The sequence below is a fragment of the Camelus bactrianus genome, chromosome 7 (assembly GCF_048773025.1).
Source record: "Camelus bactrianus isolate YW-2024 breed Bactrian camel chromosome 7, ASM4877302v1, whole genome shotgun sequence".
Classification (NCBI taxonomy): Eukaryota; Metazoa; Chordata; class Mammalia; order Artiodactyla; family Camelidae; genus Camelus; species Camelus bactrianus.
In genome coordinates this window covers 19,804,718-19,826,212 of record NC_133545.1, presented here as the reverse complement: position 1 = coordinate 19,826,212, position 21,495 = coordinate 19,804,718, and the positions used below count along the sequence as shown (strand labels likewise).

The 21,495-nt window shown below is 44.5% G+C and overlaps 2 protein-coding genes across 7 annotated transcripts in view; one reads left to right on the top strand and one right to left on the bottom strand.

Annotated features, from left to right (window-relative positions):
- The first annotated feature begins 333 nt into the window (after positions 1–333).
- Positions 334–19,088, top strand: MEST (mesoderm specific transcript). 3 transcript variants are annotated; one of them, XM_045511057.2, is made up of 12 exons: positions 334–426; positions 9,242–9,396; positions 11,198–11,277; positions 11,683–11,760; positions 11,893–12,029; positions 12,200–12,258; positions 13,358–13,398; positions 13,966–14,036; positions 14,293–14,394; positions 15,779–15,855; positions 16,749–16,812; positions 17,733–19,088. In XM_045511057.2, exons 1-12 carry the CDS (start codon positions 422–424, stop codon positions 17,848–17,850), a joined length of 987 nt encoding a protein of 328 aa, XP_045367013.1. In that variant the 5' UTR covers positions 334–421; the 3' UTR covers positions 17,851–19,088. The 3 variants fall into 3 exon arrangements, with proteins under 3 accessions (XP_045367013.1, XP_045367014.1, XP_010945828.1); XM_045511058.2 differs by lacking the exons at positions 334–426; positions 17,733–19,088 and adding exons at positions 5,670–5,951; positions 17,022–17,347; XM_010947526.3 differs by lacking the exon at positions 334–426 and adding an exon at positions 5,671–5,951.
- COPG2 (COPI coat complex subunit gamma 2) overlaps positions 18,991–21,495 on the bottom strand; it is a 126,269-nt gene continuing 123,764 nt past the window's right edge. For 2 of the 4 annotated variants that reach the window (XM_010947528.3, XM_074367054.1), the window contains exons 21-24: positions 21,374–21,471; positions 20,454–20,592; positions 20,061–20,159; positions 18,991–19,606 (exon numbers count right to left, since the gene is read on the bottom strand). In XM_010947528.3, the coding sequence (XP_010945830.1) occupies positions 19,476–19,606; positions 20,061–20,159; positions 20,454–20,592; positions 21,374–21,471 (467 nt within the window). In that variant the 3' untranslated portion in view covers positions 18,991–19,475. Of the gene's footprint in view, positions 19,607–20,060; positions 20,160–20,453; positions 20,593–21,373; positions 21,472–21,495 lie in introns of those variants that run through there. The other 2 variants (XM_045511056.2, XM_074367055.1) reach the window with 2 other exon arrangements.

Below are 21,495 nucleotides of genomic sequence, written 5' to 3'. Positions count from 1 at the left end.
AATAACTATGAAGTTAGGGTAATGTCTGAGATGTGGAAGTCTCGCCAAAGATCTCGGCCGACTTAATAACTATCAAAATATCACTCCTTTGGCCTTCAGCTATATCATGTAAAAGTACTCAGATTAGGCCGTATAAAAGTGTATTCGTTTATTCAATCCTTTATTCAAAGCGGGGCCTGCCATTTCATGCCCTTCACAATAGGTGGCGCTCACGCCTGGCAGGGAGAAAGCTGCAGCACAGGGTGGGCTCGGGGGCGAGGGGCCGGTGCGCCGAGGTGGCGACGCTCTAGCCCAGAGCCGGGTATTCGGTGGCTTGGCCGGGTCTTCCCTGAAGACCGGGCCGGCGAAGCTCCAGTCGCAGGGAGCGCATGCGCAACCAGGTCCCCCAAACATGGAGTCTTGTAGCCCAGGTCTTACCTGAATGAGGTAGGAGACAGGCGGGAAGGAGTGGCCCTCTACCCTCACCCTCCCAGCCCACCCGATGAGTGGGTATGTGGCTAGTGTGCGTGGACCACACCAATCCTGGGGGCCAAACTTTGAGTAATAGTGGTCCAGGAGGCCGCGAGGACAGGCTGGGGCGTGCGGGGCTGCGCTGGGTTGGTGGGTGAACGCAAGAGGTGTGCGCGCCACTCGAGGGCCACGCGAGCTAGGTCCTCGGTCATCATCTCCCAGAACCTCGGGGCGGAGAAGAATACAAAGTCCCCTAACTCTCGCCCGAGGTTTGACTCCCCTTCCCACGTTGAATCACTCAGTCGGCTAGACCAGCCCTCCAGGGAAACGGGTCTCGAGTTCCCGGGAGGCTGTGCCTTCCCGCTCTGGGACATCCTTGGTGGTTGGAAAGGTCGCAGCCACTCGGGCCTGGGCGAGTGTCGCGGGCGAGAGGGGTGGGGGGCGCGGCCGCACGGCGCCGGCCCGGGGTGGTTTTCGCTCGGAGTCGCGGCCAGTGCGGGGCTGCGCCCAGCGAGTGCGTAGCAACGGGATTCGGGACAAAGCTCTGCTGTAGTGGCGAGGGTGGGGACACTGGAGGGCACGGTGGGGGAGGACAGCTGAAGGTGTGAGGTGTTGATAGAAATCGAGGAGAAGCGAAACACCTGCTTCTGGCTGACTCATCCAGGCTGGAGGGATAATTTAATGTGGAAAGTAGTTGAAAAAAAGAAAGGAAAGTGGGTTGTGGGCTGTAGCCCTTTCTTACCTAGGCAACTAGGAAATTGCTTGTCAGTCTGAAAGAAAGCTGTTTTCCTTAGAGGACTGTGGTGAACATCAGATGAGATACTACACATGAAAGGGTAAAGAGCTATAAAAATGTAAGATATGATTTTATTTCGAATCCTTCAACCTATTTATCTCTGTGAGTGTGTAAGATGTACACCAGGTGTGGAACAGCAGAACAGTACCAGACGTGGGATTATGGGATATGCCCAGTAATGCACTGGGTTTGTAAAGATACTTTAGAGGTGCCCGGCAATACTGTTATCTCTGGAAACAGCTAGCTGTCTGTGAAGTTTATCTTATCTGGTTAATGGGTTATTCAGCTCCCTTGCTTCTCTCCTCTCCCACTTTTCTTTTGAACTCTTTTTTCAGCCGAAGACTTTTACCCAAAAATGAGCTTGAAGAGGAAGACACCAGTTGCTTTGGGGATATATGGGCTAAATTGATTGAGAGGGAGGTTGATGTGATTGTATGGATAATTTCTTCAGTTTTTCTTGCCCTCAGCATGAAACAGCATGTTGTACAAAGAGCTCTGGGCTGAGGGACAACCAGGGAAGATCTTGTTGTGGATTTGACCCTTCAGTGGAGGGGTCACCCTGGTCAAGTTTTAATACCTCTTTGAGCTTTAGTTTCTATCAGATGGGAAAAGACCTTTAAGGTCATTCCTGCATTCATCTGACTCCTAGTGAACGCCAACTTGTCATGTTTCAAAATGGCTGAGCTACCCAGTCTCTCTAGACACCCCCGACTGTTAGAAAATTCTTTATGTTGAATCGACATCTGTTTCTCTACAATTTGCACTCATTGGAGCTGTACAGAATAAAATGTCTAATGCTGCTTCCACAAATATTTGAGGACTGCTAACACATTTCCTTCTTCCACTCACTCCACAAGGCTTCTTTTCTTCCGACTAAACATGCCCGGTTATTTTAAACAGGGAGGCAGTGTGGGGTAGTGGAAAGAACGCCAGCTTTGGAACCAGACACATCTGCGTTCAGTTCCCAGCCCCATCACATACTAACAGTGCTCTGAGCTGCTGTATCTTTCTCTGAAAAATGTAGATGAAAATACTCATCTAGCCGAGTTATTATGAGAATTAGGGATAAATTGGGTGAAGATTTATGCTGTAGTAGGAGCTTAAAATATGAGAGCTGTTACACCTTCAGTGACAGAACTGGCAAAGCATTTGAGTCGATCTTCTCTGAACAAATTTCTGTTCATGTGTCTCTTAATATCTGCTCTGTGGAATAAAATACATTCTGTGAAGTCCAACTAGCAGAATAGAGCAGGATTAGCTTTTTCTGGGTGCTTCTTTAATTATATCTACAGTCGACAGTGGCTCTTTTGGAGCCATATCACATTGACTCACTGTCGGCTAAAATCCTGAGTCTCTTTATGTGCTGCTGTTCAACCAGGTTTCCCCCATCTTGAACTTCTTTAGTTAATTTGAATCGATAATTACGGCGCTTGAAAGTGGCAGTCCCACTTCTGTCCTGTCTTCTCTATAAATATCCTTGTGTTTGTCATATTATGGGTCTCAAACTGGGGTTCGAAAAATAGGATAGTTGAACCCGTGGCACCAGCCCTGCTAATCTCACACCGCTGTTGCACATCGATGAGCTGATAAATGCGAAGCTTTCTATCCTCACCTTTGCGTAAATCTGAGGCCTTATTATGTGGGACTGTGTGAGAATTGGAATGTGACAGGAATGTATGATAAGCTACGGCTTGAGGGAATGCTGCTGCATGTGCTGTCGGTCAAGGGTGGTGTTTGTATCCAAGAACTGAAAGGGTGCGCTGAGTGCCAGCCAGAAGCAGGCTTTGGATTTATGTTCGGTTACATGTTTTCTCAGGCGCTCCAATGGTTTTTATACTTTGGGCCAGATTCTCCCCTCGTGGAGGAAGCTTCTCTCTGTAAGTCAGGCACAGTTAGAAAACCCATTAACTGTTTGGCTCCTGGGGCATTCTCGCTAGCATTTTCTCCAGGCCTTAGCCAGGCTGATCTCACTCATAGTATCCACTACTTTTTTGCCTCTGTGCTGGAAGGTTCTTCCAAATAGGAACGCTTCCTTCGCCTAAACGAGTTGCGGGTTTGAAGTCCTTCTCAACCTCTATCCCGCCTTCTCCAAGGAGGTTTTTCCTAGCACTCTGTCCAGGAGGGTTTTTCTTGAGTGTTGACTTAGGATTCCCATTGTCTTCAAGAGCTTCCCTTGATCCCTCCGCCTCCCGGCCCTCCCCCCAGGGGTCTTCCCTCCTGTCTGCCCACTTTTTCCATGTGGGTGGACATATTCCCGGGCTTTCAGAATAAGATCCTTTGTGAGCACTCAGTCCATTAAATACAAAATCGCCTTCATCTTGGAGGTTGGTGATTCTGGCCTGGTGAGAATGAAAGTGCGGAATTGTTCGTAGGACTCAGGTTCCACTGATAATAAATATGGAAAAAAATATAATGCCGAGTTTGTTATTAATAGTTAAAATAGGGAAGTCTTTATTCTGTTGAAAGGACCGATTTAAATTTTGTTAAGTAATTAATTCAGCCCTTAAAAGATGGTGGTTAGTAAAGAGAGGTAATCCTCCCCTTGTTAAGGGAAGTAATTTAAATTTCGTTAAGTAACCAATTAAGGCCATAAAGGGTTTAAATCTATCGGTGGCTTCTCTTTTTTCCTTAGGACAAATTGCAAACTCCTTAGGATGAAGTACTCTTTCTAGCCTAATCTTTTCCCTGTCAGCGCCCCAACCCAAAGGACTTGCAGTTTTCCCCAAAGGTTGTGCGGTCCTGGGTCTCCAGTGCTTCGCGAATCCGGTCCCCTCTGGTTGGAATGCTCTTTGTCTCTGGTAAATGTCTATTCATCATTCAAGACAACCCTTTCCCCCCCTCTCCTTAATTACTTCCTCCCCTGTGCGCCCTCAAATTCTTGTACTTATTCATGCAGTATTTATTAGGGGCCTGCTTTGTGGCCAGCGCCGAGGCGGGCTCTGGGGATACAAAAGGTGAATAATGCTTGGGCTCAGCCTTTGAGGGGCTTGCATGTTTGGGGGGGGGGACCTGTCACAAAATGCTGCAAGGAAATTAAAGGGGAAATTTAAGCAGCGACAGTTCTTGGGTGGTATCCCCACCGGATGGTCAGCATCTTGCTGTGGAGCCAGGGGCTGTTTCTCCTTCGTCTTTGCGTCCCTGGTCCTTAGGGCGCAAGAGGTGCTAAATAAACATTGGTTTCATGACCCTCTGAATCGAGACTAATAGAAGCGTACCCTGGACCGCGCCACACATTTTGGTGACACGCTTATAAATGGTGGTTTCTTCTATGTCTGGTTGGTGGCCCTCAGCTCCCTGACGCGCTGTGAGGTGCCCGGTGGGCTCGCCCAGCCCGGCGTTTTGCCCAGATGTCCAGACTCCTGCTTGCCCGCGCTGGAGGAGCGGAGTAGCGGGGTGGCCCCTGCGGGCGCCAGCGGAAGAGAGGCCTGCAGCGCCCCCGCTGGAGGGAGCCGGCCCTGCTCGGGCTGCCTGGCTCGCCCGCCGCAGCCTGCACGTTCGTCAGAATTTCAATTTACAGACAGAAGACGAGCACAGACACTGTGATTCTCTATACTTTTTAAAGGCGTAATAGATGCTTTTTAAAGGATTATAGATGAAGGGGAAAAAATCCTTCCCTTTTCTGTACCACTGGGGCCCTCACATTGTGATTCAATCTTACATAAGTAAAGGGAGCTCTAGTCTCATAATCGTGCCATTTGTTCTTTCTGGCGCAGGACGGGCCGGTGCTGGGAGCGGGTGCCGCGGGAGGGCTGCGGCCGGGCTCTGGCTTGCCCGCAACGTTGCGCTGCCGCAGGGGAAAGGGGCCCGCGCTGCGGCGGCCGAGCGAGAAAGCCCAGACTTCCCGCAAGTTTGGCCCTTTTTGCTCCAGAGTGGCTGCCCCCATGAATCACTGATTAGCTGGGCTGTAGGTCCAGTCGAGCTTGTCGTTTCCTAGCCCTTGGTTGTGCCCTTGGTGGGTACCCGTAGTTAAGGACCTAGGTGTCTGGGCGCTGGCCGACCGCTGCTTTGGCCTGGCCACTCGCGCAGTTCAGAGCCCCTGTTGGCGTGGGTGCCACAGCGGCAGCCTTGGGTCCACCGTATTTGAGGTTGAGCGTCCACCTCTGGGGCTGGGGGGCCTATGGGTGGTCTAAGGGGAGTGTTGGGGTCTCAGGGGTCTGTGGTCTTTTCCTGAGACATTAACTTGCCAGATGAGGATTTTTGCCGCAGAACTTGAGGCTAGAGTTGGGGGCCGTCAGCTAGCAGTGGGGTGATGGGAGGGGTCAACACCCCTGAAGGTGCCCCCGCAGGAGCTTCTGTGGGAGGGGGCGCCTCACCCTCGCGGCAGAGCGGGGCTGCGGGGAGGGGCGGTGTCTGCCGCAGGAGGGGCACTGCAGCGCAGTGGGCGGGTCAGGGGCGGGGCCCGGGTGGGCTCTAAAAGTCGGTGCCCGCTCGCTCGGCGCTGCGGCGGCCACCAGCGCATCCCGGCGCCTGTCGGCGGGCGGCGCCTCCTCTGCGGCAACCGCGCCTTGCTCATTGCCGCAGCGCACACCCCGATAGCTGCTTGCGGCTTGCCGCGGCCGCGCCGCCCTCGCGAGCTGTGGGTTGTGCCCAGCTGCCGGCCGACCCTGCGCGGCTGCGGGTGCTGCGGCGCGCCCTTTGCTCCCGGCGGGTGTGCAGGCGGCATGGGATAAGACGCCACCATGGTGCGCCGAGATCGCCTCCGCAGGTGGGTGCCGCGGCACGCGCAGGGTGTGTGTGTGTGCGTGTGGCTGGTTGGATTGGAGCCGCTGTCCCCAAATTGGATGCGGGCTAGCTCGTGGGACTTGGTCCGAACTGGGGCTACCAGACCATGACTCCTGCAGTGGAGGGAAAATCTCCTGGGATCGGGGAGCGTGCATATCTGTCCTCTGAGCCCGCTCTACCTACCTACTTGGGAGGGGATGTGTCGCCTGCAGACAGTAGAATGTTCGGAACGCCCGATCTCCCTGGTTTAGGATTTCTAGACTTCGATTTAGAAATTGCTCTCCTGTGATTAAGAGTTTCTAGACCCTGGCGTCGCCCTGCGTAATTTAGGATTTCTAGACCCCAGCATTGCCCTGAGTGACTTGGGAGTTTTAGACCCTGGTATTGCTGTGATGTAATTTGGAATTTTTAGAACTCGGCATCGCCCTGGCGCGATTGAGGATTTCTGGACTCAGATTTTTATACACTGGTATTACTCTGATGTAATTTAGGATTTTTAGACCGTGGCATCGCCCTGATGTGATTGAGGATTTTTAGACCCGAGCATCGATCGCCCTGGCGTGATTGAGGGTTTTTAGACCCTGCATCGCGCTGGCGCGATTGAAGATTTTTAGATCCTCGGCATTGCCTTGGCGTGATTTAGGATTTTTAGACCTTCGCACCACCTTGGTACGATTTAGCGTTCCTAGACCTGGGGTTTTCTTTGACGCGATTTAGGATTTGTAGACTCTGGCATCGCCTTGGCGCGATTTAGTGTTTCTAGACCCGGGTTTCACCTTGGCGTGATTTAGGAGATCGCGGATATCATCCTGACGTGATTTAAGGTTTCTAGATCCCGGCATCGCCTTGGTGCGGTTTAGAATTTCGAGACCCCGGGTTGCAGTGGTGTGATTTAGGATTTCAAGACCTGGGTATTACCCTGCCGCGATTTAGGATTTAAAGACCCTGGTGTCGCTGTGGCGTGAGTTAACCGCATAGGTGTGACTAGAACTTAACAGTGTCTTACCACCGAGGCGTAAGTATTTTTTGACATTTTAGTAATGAGCACCCAAGTGAGAATGATTTGACCAAACTGCCATAATGTTACACACAAATTGTTGGCAATTATTTACAAAGTAGTTCATGGCCTCACTGCGATGCTGTAAAGTATGCAGATTTGAGTGTATTTTTCCTATTTACAAGATGAAGAAATAGAGGCTCGGAAAGGTTCATTAATTTCCGGAAGGTTTGCTGAATTTATACTCTTGACTCAGGGCTCATCAAATAATGGACATTTTAGTCATGAAATGTTTAATCCATTTTGCCTACTGAGTGCCTGATTGCTTCCCTACTAAAAGCCCTAAAATGTTGTTAGGGGCATTTTTTATTGAGGTAATTGAGACAGAAGGCGACTTCCTGAGGGGTTGCCTCTGCTCTCCTCGAGTGAAAGGGAAGGACGGTGTGAAGTGCGGGGAGAGGAGGGTATCCAGAAGCGGAGTGTGTTCCTCTCCCACCCCCCACTCCGGGAGGAGTGTGTTCCTCTCCCACCCCCGACCCTGGGAGCGCGGGAGCCTCCTGCTGCTCGCTCCCCTATTATCCCCTCCTAGGCTCTCTGCTGAGTCATTGCAGATATTCGGCTGGAATGGGGAATGAATGAGATAAGAAGTATGGGGGAGATAAGGAGTGATGAAATATGCAGGTGAAAAGGTATTAGCTGAAGTACAGGACAGATAGCGCTGGTAAACGATAATTTAAACCTAATACTTTTTTGTCATCTCATCTTTCAAGAAGATACTGGGATGTAGCCTGCTACAATTATAGGGTGAATATTGTGATATAATGATCACTTTTGGGGCACTTTAAAAATAATTTCTTAATACTACCTTGAAAGGTAGAACCAAATCACTAGGTCTGTTTTGTGGGTAGGTACTTTGGAGGGGAAAAAAAAAAGAAAAAAGACTGCTCTAGTGATGCCTAAAAAATAGGCAAAGGAACTGAGTTTTTCTAAATGACGTGAAACCACAGGTTTACTTTTGTTCTTTTTTTAAACTCTGAAATAAATAAATATTTCGTGAGCTGGATTAGCTTGTTAGGGATCTTGGCCAGATTACAGGTAATATGGTAGAGGGTGTGTGTACAGACACAAAGGCATTTCCACTGGGACTTTAACCATTAATCCCCCTTATTTGTAGTTCTGTGTTCTGGACAGCCCTTATTTTAGTTTTAGAAGGTATTTCCATTCTGGCTATTTGAGAGAAACTTCCATTCTATTGGTAATTCTTTCCCTGGTGACCATCAGGAGTCACAGGCTAGAAACAGAGAATTGTTTCTAATTCCTGTTTAGCCCTTGTCATTGTGAATAAATTGATGTGGAACTTTGACGTCCTGGGCATGGGAAGGTTGGGTGTGTGTATTAGTGCTCTCCTCCCCCAACAAAATCAATTCCCAGATGCTCTGCCCTTTTTTGGGGGAGGGGAGGTGGGAGGAAGGGGAGTCCTAAGAAATTAAATAAATGAGAGCTTCCTCAAGAGTCTGCTAAGAAAAGCAGAAATATAATCTTCTGCCCTGACCTCTTGAGAGATCAGATATTCAGGGTCATGACAAAGCTGCTTATATTGGAATATACGGTGCACCTGCAGTCTTACTCTCATAGACTTTTTACCCTGAGCGGTTTCTCAGCTCAAATCCAGTACCAAACGAGGCTTCACTGGAGTCAGAGGGTTGATAAATATTGAAAAATCAAGAGTAGCTCTCTGCTTAAGGACATATGGTGTTAATGCATCTTTGTTTTTTTAAACATTAATATAAAAAATATACATATATGTAAAACATTTTACTGGTGGGGGGGCAGTGGGTAGGTGGTAGAGCTTTTAGAGTAAATATGGAGGAAATTTGCACTCTCCCGCACCCCTCCAAGCCTTGATAAAAGCTAAAGAAAAGATGCACAAAACTTATCATCCTTTTACTTTACATAAAACCTCTATAGCAGGTCTTTCGAAGAGCACAAGGGGAGGGGCTGTGGGGTTAAAGCTGGGGGAAGTTGAGGGGGAAGATTACATATTAAAATAATGTTTTTTTTCCTTAAAATTAGACTGGTGGGCAAATATGGTGGTTGCCATAGCAGGCAGAGTGCATTTATATTCTCCTTGGTAAGGTTTCTGCCATGGTTGACGTGGAGGACAAGGTAGTCACCATGTGATACAGAAATTCCCTACCTGTGTTACCAGCCAGGGGCTTGTAGAAGTGTGTGCAGGGTCACACAGCTGCTTACCCTGGTGTCTGATTTTCCTACAGGATGAGGGAGTGGTGGGTCCAGGTGGGGCTGCTGGCCGTACCCCTGCTTGCAGCCTATCTGCACATCCCGCCCCCCCAGCTTTCCCCTGCTCTTCACTCATGGAAGTCGTCAGGCAAGTTTTTTACCTACAAGGGACTGCGCATCTTCTACCAAGGTAAGAACAGGACTCTTGGAACCCTCTGCATGTAAAGGTCCTGTGGGTCCCACTGAGGTACTTATTTTGTGCCCGTTGGTCTCCGTTGCCCCTCGGTGATGGAGGGGAAACCCCCTTTTCCTGTAGGCGCTTGAAGGAATGGATAATCCCCCTCCTTAACCTGATGCAATAAAACTCAAAGAAAACTGCTGGGAGGGGAAGGGTGGTGGAATTGAGATTCCAGTCTCCGTGGACTGACTTGTTCATGTAATTTTTCTTTGTAGCCTGATTTGTACTGATAGATAGTACTGGTTTGCTCTTTTGAGCGCCCCTAGCGTCAGGTGGTAGAAACAGTATTCACAGATGGAGCTGCCACTGGTTCTGTTCCCCGCATCCCTGACGTCATTGTATTGTTTTCTATAAAGATTATTTGTTATATGCATAACTAAATGTGATTTGTCTTACACCTCTATATAAATTAATTTGGTAATAGTTATTGTTATGTCTGCTGCTTATCAAGTAATTACCATATGCTAGGCGTTTTCAACCTTCATTATTTCATTTAATCTTTACAACAGTATTTGGAGATTGGTGCTATTCACCTCATTTTATAGGTAAAGAAACTGAGAAACGAGATTGGAAAAGATTTCTTTTGAGCGGGGGTCAAGAGCAATAACGAAAAATGTTTGTCATAAACCGTTTTTCATTATTGCTCCTGACCTTCTCTCATTTGCTATATTCGATTAAGTAAGTATATAATTTTCTTTATGTTGGTCATTTAGGTTTCCAGTTTTTCAATGTTTTAAATAGTTAATTTTGAGGGAAAATCTTCATATATGTGTTTTTTTTTTTACTTTTTTCAGTCTGTACTACTTGTAAATGGAATGATTTTATTTGCATGGATTGTATTTGCATGTATTCTCAAGAATAAGACTCCTAGGCTAAAGTATATAATATTTTTAATTGCTTGTAAATTAATTTTTGTAAACTTCATTAAGAAATTCTCATGCTACTGGCAGTATATGAATGTATCAGTTTTAATCTAATACTATTAGCAAGGCTACTTACTGTTTAAATATTTGGTTAATTTAAAAGATTTTTATGCATTAAACAAATGTTCCCATGTCTATATTGATTAACCTTTTTTAATAGTTGTTAGAATTTTGCAATAATTGAGCATTACCCTTTTAATACTAGATTGAGTTGCCTCTTTGAGAAATAAAAGTATTGGACAAATGGCATAAACTGAGGTGCTCAACAGGTTAAGGAAAAGTTCATTTATTTTAGAAAATTTTTGTGAGTGATAAGGTACAAAGAATTTATAGTTTGTAGGTTATGAATATATCCTTGTAACTATGAAACTTTTTACTGTGGAAAAAGAATTTACATGTTAATACAGAATAAAGAGAGAAATGGGGAAGTACTTAAAAAAAATCTAGGTGAAAGTAAGCAGACTGCCTTCAAGTATTTTTATATAAACTGCTACTTACAATTTTTTTTTCATTGAAGTATATAGTTGACTTACAATATTAGTTTCAGGTGTACAAAATAGAGATTTGATATTTTTATAGATTTTACTCCATTTAAAGTTATTATAAAATACCATATTTACAATTTTTAAATATACAGAATAAAAGAAAATAATCAAATGCCTATTCTTACCTAAAGCAGTAAGTTTGCATTTTAAAAAGAAATATGTTATTTAAATTTCATTAATTGGTTCAAGGTTTCTTGTCCTTTATACTAGATTACTTGAATTTTAATATCTCCAAAGTTATTTTTATAGGGAGTCGGCCTAACAGATCTCTCTCCTTCTTCCCAGACTCTGTGGGTGTGGTTGGAAGTCCAGAGATAGTCGTGCTTTTACATGGCTTTCCAACATCCAGCTATGATTGGTACAAGGTAATGAAATCAGACTTTTAGGTCCAACTATGCCTTTAAAAATCTAAAAATCAAGGATTTTGTTGTCAGCACTGGAAGGCTGTTGCATTTTTGAATTGCTTAATAAAATAGGATTAAATGTAGAACTGTTTCTCATTTACTGAAAGGAAGTTAAAGTCTTTGGCAATCTGGGAGGGATCATTGCCAAGTTAAAAATGCTAGAGTTCCTCCGTCAATGGAGATTAATTATTAGAAATAAAGCACTTTCCAAGAGGATCATCTGTGGGCCTGTGGTTTCATGAGATTTCCCCTTTATCAAAGTCTGTTTGTTAAGCTGAGATAGGGATGAAACTCCTTTGCTGCTGTAGGTTGGAGAAGAGGAGGAGCAGGATTGGAAGGACCGAACCATTCCTTTCTTTCTTGTAGATTTGGGAAGGTCTAACCCTGAGATTTCATCGAGTGATTGCCCTTGACTTCCTAGGCTTTGGCTTCAGTGACAAACCGGTAAGCCGCATCTAGATAGGACAGTGTTGGGGGTGGGAGTGGGTGAGGACGGAGGGTCAGGCTGGCAGACAGATCTGCACACCCCCCCTCCCCCCGACTTCACCCTCTGTACCTGGGCTGTTCTTTCCCTAGAGGCCGCATCACTACTCCATATTCGAGCAGGCCAGCATCGTGGAGGCGCTTTTGCGGCATCTGGGGCTCCAGAACCGCAGGATCAACTTGTTGTCTCATGACTACGGGGATATCGTGGCTCAGGAGTTGCTCTACAGGTCAGTGAAGCCATGACTTCTGTATGATTCACATGTTTCACTCATTGAAGATGGGGGTGGTGCATTGTTCTGGGCTCTTCCTGGCCCTGTTCCCTCTTCAGAATCGTCTTCAGCCTCTGCATTGGCGTATGTCCGCTCAGTGAGCCGTGTGTTTCCCTCTCGTCTCTTAGGTTCAAGCAGAATCGATCTGGTCGACTTACCATCAAGAGCCTCTGTCTGTCAAATGGAGGTAATTGCCTTGGAGGTGGGGGAAGAGTGAGGTGTAGCCTGGAAGGGCCACGTTCAGATACGGCAGTGACATCTAAGTGGATATAAATCCGATGGTACTGCAAACGGACACAGTTAAACGAGGGGATCTCTGCCTCTTCTGTGCCGTGAACTGCTTGGGTGGTCTGATGAAATTTACTGACCCTTTCTCAGAATAATGTTTTAAAATATAGAAAATAAAATGAATAACTGATTTATTGACATAAGTTAATAAAAAGCTGTGTGATAATAAGATGTGCTTCTTTTTAAGTGTGTTTAACATATTTTACAGCAAGATCGTGTGGTGGGTCTGGCAACAACTGTGATTAGAAGTAGTGAGGAGCATGTGCTCTTTTGCCATCTCTGTAGCAACTGCAGTGGGCGAGGCAGACAGTTGAAAGGAAGCCACAGGTGCTTCTAAATGCTGCTGTGCTTTGTTTCATAAACTCTTTAATTCACAGCAGTGCCAAGTTTCAGTTAGAAGTTAGTGAACCCTTGATGAGACCTTTTGGAGATGTTCGTTTTCACCTGCCATTGAGCCTGGCTTGTCAGTCCATGGGTATTCAAGTGTCCCCTGAATACCTTAAGGGCAGACGGGGAGAGGGGTCTGTTTGTCCCTCCATTGGTAATGCTCATGGCTTTCTCCCATGGACTCTGGGGGAAAAAATGGTAAATGAAGAACTCTTTTTTTTTTTAAGGACCTACACTTCCTGAAAAATCTCTGGTTTCCTTTGTAGCCCGAATCATTAGTGACAGTCTGTACTCTGAGGAATGGGAGGAAATGCTAAGGGGGGTCAGAGTCTAGTCATCGGCAGTGTGGATGACCATGCACATATTTTCCCCTTTCTCTACAGTGGGGAAAGGAATCCCAGGGGGATAGAATTTGACCTGTTAGACACAGAATTCCCTGGAGGAGTAATACATTTTACTAATAAACAGCACTAAGTTTTTATTTGTAATTCTGTTTTTGGGAGTAAAAGCCCCTAAGATGACAGTGAATAGGGTGGATAGTCTCTGATGATGGACCTGTGTTTGGCCTAAAACTGTTAGTAAATGACTAACTTAAGTCTCTTCTCCTGCAGGTATATTTCCTGAGACTCACCGTCCTCTCCTTCTCCAAAAGGTTGGTTCTTCCACTGACTAGATCTTTAGTTTTTAGGATTTATATTGACATAAATAATACTAGAACCTTTATAAGGGTCATACCTGCTGTCATGGGCTGTAGTTAAAAACATTTCTTCATGAATTTATGTTAATGAAGTTAATTTTTTCCTTCTTATGCAAATAAAGCAGTGGAAGTGGCCCCTAGATGAATAAAGCCTTATTTCTGAGAATAAGAGATCAACATGTATTTGGAGAAATACCGCTATCTAAAGATTTGTGTCATTAGCATGTTTGAACAAATGGGGATCCTAGTCTGAAGTTGAATATATCAGTTAAAAGTCTTTGGGACTTTAGTATTGGGACTTAGTGAAGTGCAGAAATGTAACCTTAAAGGGAATCGGAAATACATTTGTCTTCCAAGAGAAAAGAATTCGGGTAGGCAAAACAAAAAACTGAAAGCCAGTGATCAAACCTTTGAGTAGAAGATGTGGCTACACTTCTTTTTTACTTCTTCTAGTATAAAACCTTTTCTCCGGGCTGGTTGTCTTCTTTTCTGGAGTCTTGATTTTTACTTTTACACCTACAGCTTCTCAAAGATGGAGGCATGCTGTCACCCATCCTCACGCGGCTGATGAACTTCTTCGTGTTCTCTAGAGGGTAAGTCATTGTCAGAGACTGATTCACTTCAGCCTGCGAACAATGTGCTGAAATGTCGCTGCCATTAAAATTCTGGGCCAAATCTTAAGAGTTTGATATTGAAAGCAAAGGTGCTGACCACTTGCCAGGCCAGTAGTAGAAGGAATCCATAGATCGGTCGGACAAGGGTCAGACAGACACGACCTGAGGTTCCAATTGTACTTGACATACTGATTTCTTCTCACACTTATCTTTCTGCTTTTTTGGACTCATTTAGTCTCACCCCAGTCTTTGGGCCATACACCCGACCCTCTGAGAGTGAGCTGTGGGACATGTGGGCAGGGATACGCAACAATGACGGCAACTTGGTTATCGACAGGTAAGAAATAACCCTCTGCTTTGGTTTCCAGAGAGGCTTTTTTGGAAGTGGGGAACGATGTGGGACTGCTTGTTCTTGCTGGCTCTCCCTCTCCTAAGAAGATTGGTGATGACCTATGAGGCAAACCAAAAATTCATGCTCTGTACTTTCTAAGAAGAAAGAAACTGAGAATGGAGTGAGCTCTGAGCCGAAGCCATTTGGCACAAAAAGTTTGAATAAACAGCTGCAAATTCTAATGCTAATTCAGTTTGTAACTGGCCGATTGACTCTGGTAAATCCGTCTTTGGACCTTTCGTCAATAGTAAATGCTTCAGAACATCTAATCACAATCGTGAAAGGTGCCTAATGCCTCTCAAAGTACAAATCGCTTCCTTTTTCATGTCTTTTCTGTAGCAACAGGGACTGAGAAGGGCAGTTGTACAAATAATTCCCATGTGTTGGTTCAAACAAGCATCTAGCTGCTTTCACAGAGGGGCCTAGAGATGGTGTATCCTTAACTACTTGAGATAAGGCCCTGTCTTTTTGCCAGCTGGGTCAGTGTTGCTTCCAGTGTTTTAACTGAGGGCTTTGATAGGAATTGGGAGGTCGAGGGAGCCATTCCTCCCTCCCACCCCTAACTCCCACGGGATCCTTAAGGATTCATTTTAATACAAAAAAATTGAAAAACAAACAAAACATTCTTTTAAAATTCCCTTATGTTTCCCAAAAGGTAAATACCATTTCTAAGAGGTGAAATTTGAAATTCACGAAAATAACTGTCCTGGAGTTGCCAGGCAGAATGATTAGAATACATGAATTTGAGTTCTACAATGTAGCTATGACATCTGACACTGTAGGAAGAGGAATCCTCCTCCGTTTTATCTGTAGTCAGATGAAATGCAGAAAATGAAGCCTTGTGCTCATGAACTTCTCCACTGAGAATTTTACAGGTGGATATCAGTTTAGAGATCATGTAGTTCAGTCCTCTTATTTTAAAGATGAGGAAACTGAGGTGAAAGACATGTGTTTGTGTTACTAACAACTTTTGAGTTACAGTGCTAGTTAGTAGTGGAGTCAAAATTGGACTTTAGGCCCAGACTTTAGACACATATAATCCAGAGTAACTTCCAGCCTTCCCAGATCTCATTCCCTGTTTAATAAACACAAAGAACCATTAATTCTTACACTGATAGGAGGCATGGTCACTGCCATGGCCACATGGTGATTTACTCCAGAGGTTTACAGAAATAAGTAAATTAAGTGGGCCATCCCAGGAATGCCAAGTTGCTTCTGGATTAAGAAAACATAGATTGTGTTCCTTGTGGTTCGTGTCAGGCCTCTGCATCCCTATAAACAAACAATAGACGTTTCTTGTTCTACTCTTGCTGACTTTCGTGTCCTACAGTCTGTTGCAGTACATCAATCAGAGGAAGAAGTTTAGACGACGCTGGGTGGGAGCTCTGGCCTCTGTAACTATTCCCAGTGAGTATTTCTATATTATCTCTTGATAGGAAAACTGAGGGATGATGGGGTTAAGATAACTGCCAGACTCAGCAAGTAAAGATACAAGATACCCCAGCTAAATTTGAATTTCAAATAAACAACAAATACATAATTAGGGTAAGTATGTGCTGTGCAATATTTGAGACATACTAAAAAAGAAAATCATTATTTATCTGAAATTCAAATGTAACTGGCCATCCTTTATCTGGCAACCCTGTTCCCAACATCTGGAACACCAGTGACCTGCATAGTCAAGTGAAGTATATGAAACATGGAGCGCCTATTGCAGAGGGAGCTGGTGTCTCTGTCAGGAGTGGGAGTTAGACTGGTTTCTGTGCTGTGTGTTGTCAGCGGCTGCCATGTTCAGTACTGAACTGCTGGGAAGGCTGGCTGTTGAGATTACTAATCAAGAGGCTATAGGTGGTCTCTGCTCACTTGTCTCTTCATTCTTAACGGGTTTAAAAAGAAATTCATTGTACTATGTCACACACAACGTAATTAGCATTCACGATATTATTGGTTGATTTCAAACTTCAAGGGTAATTGTAACTGAAGAGAGAGACTTCAAGAATGACAGTATTCTGGATTTATAGAAAGAGAATGTTGGAACTGGGGCTTATTCCTTTTGGTCCAGGGCACAGAAGAGATGGAGGAGGGGCTGAGTGGCTGTTTATGGAAGAAAAAGTGCCAAGTGGACTAATTTTAAGGCTTGTTCTCAGAACCTACTTACTGAAAGAAGCTAGGCTTTCTGTTATTACTCAATTATTACCAAATTAAAGAAAATCTATTTTTTGCAGGGGTAGTTAATTTTAGGGTAGGAGCGGGAGAATAGATGTGTGCTGTTAACAATTCATTCCTCTTCCCCTTCCTAGTTCATTTTATCTATGGGCCATTGGATCCGGTGAATCCCTATCCGGAGTTTTTGGAGCTGTACAGGTGAGTCTCCCCCAGGGGTCTTTGTTTTGTTAGTACCTCAGCCTGCCGGTGGTGAACAGGACTGCCTGTCGAGGGCTGTTGCTCTAGTCTCCTCTGAACTCACTGGCTGTTCATCCAGGAAACACATAATAAAAGGATGAGTTGGGGAATCTTACTCTTGCATAATGTAAAGATCAAGAAACTCAGTTATACATTTTCTTGGTTTATAGAGTCTGTTTTCACTATCATGGTCACTACATATTCAGAGATGTACAGGTAAGAAAAAGCTATCATGTGAACCAAGGAATGGAAGTGGATGTACTTTAAGAAATGTTTGCTTAAGTCTGATTGTAAAGCCAACTTGTTGGTTTCTGCTGGGGAGACTGAGCTGTGGAAAAGTGCCTTCTTATTGGTTGTTACTCTCTTTTGGTACTTACTCAGAAGGTGTCGGAATATGAGATCTTGACTATGTCACATAAAAATGTTCCATACCTTCACATGGCCTAGTAGAAACAACCCAGTAATAAACAGCTTGCATTTAATTTTAAACAAAATACCTTCTCTCACCTCAGGTTAAGCAAGGTCTTTTGTTATCTTTACTTGGACAGTGAGTTGCTAAGTGGCCTACTTGTTTGATGCCTCATGCTTCTCTAAGGAGCTGGAAGTCATCCTGCTTTGACATGTGTTGCATAAGTGTTATATTTTCAAGTTGTTGTCTGTTGGAATACGAGCATTTAAAAACTAGTCCGTATACGTCGTAAATGGAATTGGCGGGTTTATCTGCCTAAGATACAATTCCAAAGTAGAAGGTGAATAAGCTCTTTGTGGTTCCTTCCAGTGTGGTATGTCCGCAGGGGCATTTACTAGGGCTGCCCACTGGCTTACATCCCTCCCCCTCCCTCCAGCCTCAAGTTTACCTACGTGCTGTTCTCTTCCACTAGGAAAACGCTGCCGCGGTCCACAGTGTCGATTCTGGATGACCACATTAGCCACTATCCACAGCTAGAGGATCCCATGGGCTTCTTGAATGCATATATGGGCTTCATCAACTCCTTCTGAGCTGGAAAGAGTAGCTTCCCTGTATTACCTCCCCCATTCCCTTACCTGTTGTGTACTCCACTTAGGAAGAAATGCCCAAAAGAGGTCCTGGCCACCAGACACTATTCTCTCACAAAAGTCCACCTGACTCACACTGGTGAACAGCAGGTAGTAAAAAGCCAGCAGAAACTCTAAGGGTGACCTAATAGTCCACTTTCTGTTCCTTTGACATCTGATCAAGTGTATGGACCTGCCCTTGTCTTTGTGGTATTAGGAAATTCTGATGAGCACCACTAATCACTTTTGTAGAAAGAAGACAGACAGACGTGCTTTTGCATAAGTCTTTGAAATGCTTCTGTGGACTTTTCTGAAATATTCAGAAATGCTAATTTCTGGCCCAACCTGATTGGAATTATATTTAGTGTAAGAATGAGGAGAAGGTGTGTCCTTAACCTCTCCTTGAATGGCTTTAAGGGCACGTGGTTTTTTAAGTTCTCTAAGCGGCACGCCTTCAAGTGAGAGTGAGTCTCCCTTGTCATAACTTTGGGTTTAGTTTCAGCAGCTGCTTCTAATTGTAGACATTTTGTTAGATCGTAGTTTAAGTAATGCAGTATTCTAAGTATACCTTAAGACTATGATTTACCTACATGTATTATATATACGTTTTTATAAGGATACTAAACCAGCAGACATTTACTCTGGCAGAGCAGTTTAACCTTATTAAACATGTTTAATTTCTGAATAAATTGAACTAAATCCAAACTATTTACAGAATTTCCTAAAATCACAGGACGTTAAGGACCAACAGCATCTGTGCCAGAGATTTACTGTTATTTGCTGCTAGGACTGGTCTTTCCAGCTAATGACAGTCGGACTCTTCATACCTCAGTGCTTAGAAATGTCCCTCCTGAGCTAGAGTGGAGGGGAGGGGATCGTTGTCCAGTCCAAGTTACCAGGCTGAATGTATACTGATTGCTTAACTTCTCGTTGGTTGTCCCAGAGAGGGTTCCTCATGTAGCTCAGCCATTCCTGTACTTTACACACAGGAAAGTTCCAGAAACTTAAAGAACAAATTCTGAAAGGCCTATGAGCAAATGGTGCTGAATACTTTTTTTTTAAAGCCACAGTTTCATTGTCTTAGTTAAAAACAGGATTATTAAGTAATTATTTAAAATTTTTTTTATTAACAACTTCAAGTATAACAACTGAATCTGGAATAAGTGTTTATTTTCCATTAATAAAAATGAATTTTGACAAAAGTGGACTCTGGCTCCCCCTCCCCTACCACCCCTCTGGGATAAAAGCTTTCCAACATTGCCAGGAGCTTTCAGATACACATTAAATTAAAGAATATAATGAAGTTAAGCAGCTGGGGTATAGGATAGTATCTGATTTTCAAGATCACCCAAAGCTGTTATTATTATACCAAAGCTGACTGAGTGTAATAAAAAGGAAAAGGAACAACAACAGAAAGACATGCATAAGGACAGACATTTCCTTGATCTGCTGGCTCAGGGCCAAACATTTAATTTGCTTCTCCAAAGTCATTAATTTTTAGAAGTATGATTCTGGGAAATTCATTGCACTGGCCTGAAAGCCCACTGACAGTGCCCACTGACATCCGCTTCATCTCGCCCAGTAAAAACTTATCCAACAGAAGCCAAGATAACATCTACAGGTGTTCCCTCTTTGCTTCTGACAGTCACCTGCATGGTCACTCCATCTGCTAAGGCCAGCCTGGACCTCACCAACAGGTCACAGCCACCTCTGTATATACCTGAGAGAAAAAAAGTGAGGAAAACCATGTTAATTCAAAAACACTCTGAATAATGAAATTTATCATACTCTGCCTGCATTTCCTTTCTATTATTTTAGTCTAGCTTTTCTAGAGATTTGTGCTTATGCTGGAAATTGAATCTTATATACAAATTCTAATCTCTTATATTCCCATAATACCAGGTACATAGAAGGTATTCAATAATATTGGTACAGAGTACTTAAAGGTGGGGGCATTGATAGCTGAAGGAGAGATTTGAGTGTTTCAGGCCAAACAGACATCTTAAAAGAACGAGCTAAGAGTAGCATGCAAATTACTCATCCTGATGGGGCTGCAAACTGTAACTCCTACAGTGAGATAACGGGATGGTAGCAGGGCGTGAGAGGCCCATGCACATCCTTTTCTATCAAATTTTGCAACAAAATTAAGGGAGAACATGATAGAAGTCTCTTACCTGCCAGATAGAGGGAATGGGAATTTTTATTCTCAGGTACTTTGTCTGACCTCTCACAGGGCTGCATGCCCAGAAATGTGATGATGTTGTTGACAGCTTCTGTGTTGAGAAGATTGATGCAACAGTATCAGAAAAGGTCAGTGTAGGGACCTGCCTCTGCACTGGTGTGTGCTGGGGGTGGGGGTGCACTGGTTGGGGCTGGTGCCAGTGCGTGGAGGGAGGCTGCAGGACTGGAAACTGGTTGACTCAGGTGATGGACAGGGTTCTGGCCTTTTAAGTGAAACAGTTTATGAAGTATTTAAAGAAAAGGGAGTCCTTCTGGAATAACAAAGATGCCTATCAGGTGTTAGACTGCTATCAGGCAATATACATGGGTAGCAAGCTTGTTCTTACCTTCAAGAGTTTTGGTAGAACTGAGGGCAAAGGTCTCCTCTTTCTCAAAGGTGTCTCCTATCTCTTCCCAGGCAGCAGCGAAGTTAGGCTTCATTACCTTCTGAATGTGGTCAGACACAGTCACTTCAAGATCTTCTAGCTGGTGGGTGATAAGCAGGGGTCAGAAAATGAAAGTCCTCTTAGTACAGAGCAAAGATGGAAGAGACTAGTTAATCTGGTTTTATCATGCTGTGTTATAGTCTTTGCAGGAGCCTAGAAAAACTCTACTACCAAACTAGTTTTAAGTTCTGTAGCCTGGATAAATCTAATAGTGTAGGCCCTCGCAAAGGAGAGCAAGAAAGCAGGCCATCTGGCAAGAGCCATATTCAGATCAACATCTGTAGCCTGAGGGTACAGAGCAGTCAGGTTGCCACAAGTAACCACCGAGTTCAGGCCCTACAGGGCCTTCTGAACTCCGCATTCACTAAAAGGTTGATTTTTTAAAAAACTTTTCCCTGCATTCTAATGTGAAGGCTTTTCAGTCCACAATGTGGTTCAATTATAAGCAAACTAAAAGCTGCTGCACAACAACAAACTCCCCCCAAAACCAAAGAAGTCAGTAGTTTAAATAAAACTGATCTCAGTGAAAATTTCAATGAAAATGTGATTATTTTCATGTCTTAATTATCCCTATTATAAAGACAAAAAAGAGTGGGTTTTGTTTTAATCAGTCATGAAGTGGTAAATCCCAATTCTCTGTGGCATGATGCACTCCCACTACAGAGGAGGAGTAGCCCAGGTCCTCCTCAGCTGTAATCTGTTTGAAAAGAATAAAATCCCATAAGTTGATGTCATATGTTCCTAGAAAAATATTCTCTCCAGGCAGAAGTCCCTCCGTGGTTCACGGGGTCCAAGTGAGTCTCTGTGCAGGGGAGACTCACCACGTACTCATCATCATACCCCTCCTCCACTGGAACCCCCGTGTCAGGGTCGCAGTCCCGGACGGTGAACTTCATGGTGCAGCTAAAGGTGCCTGCAACTGGAGGAAAAAGAACAGGTGAGC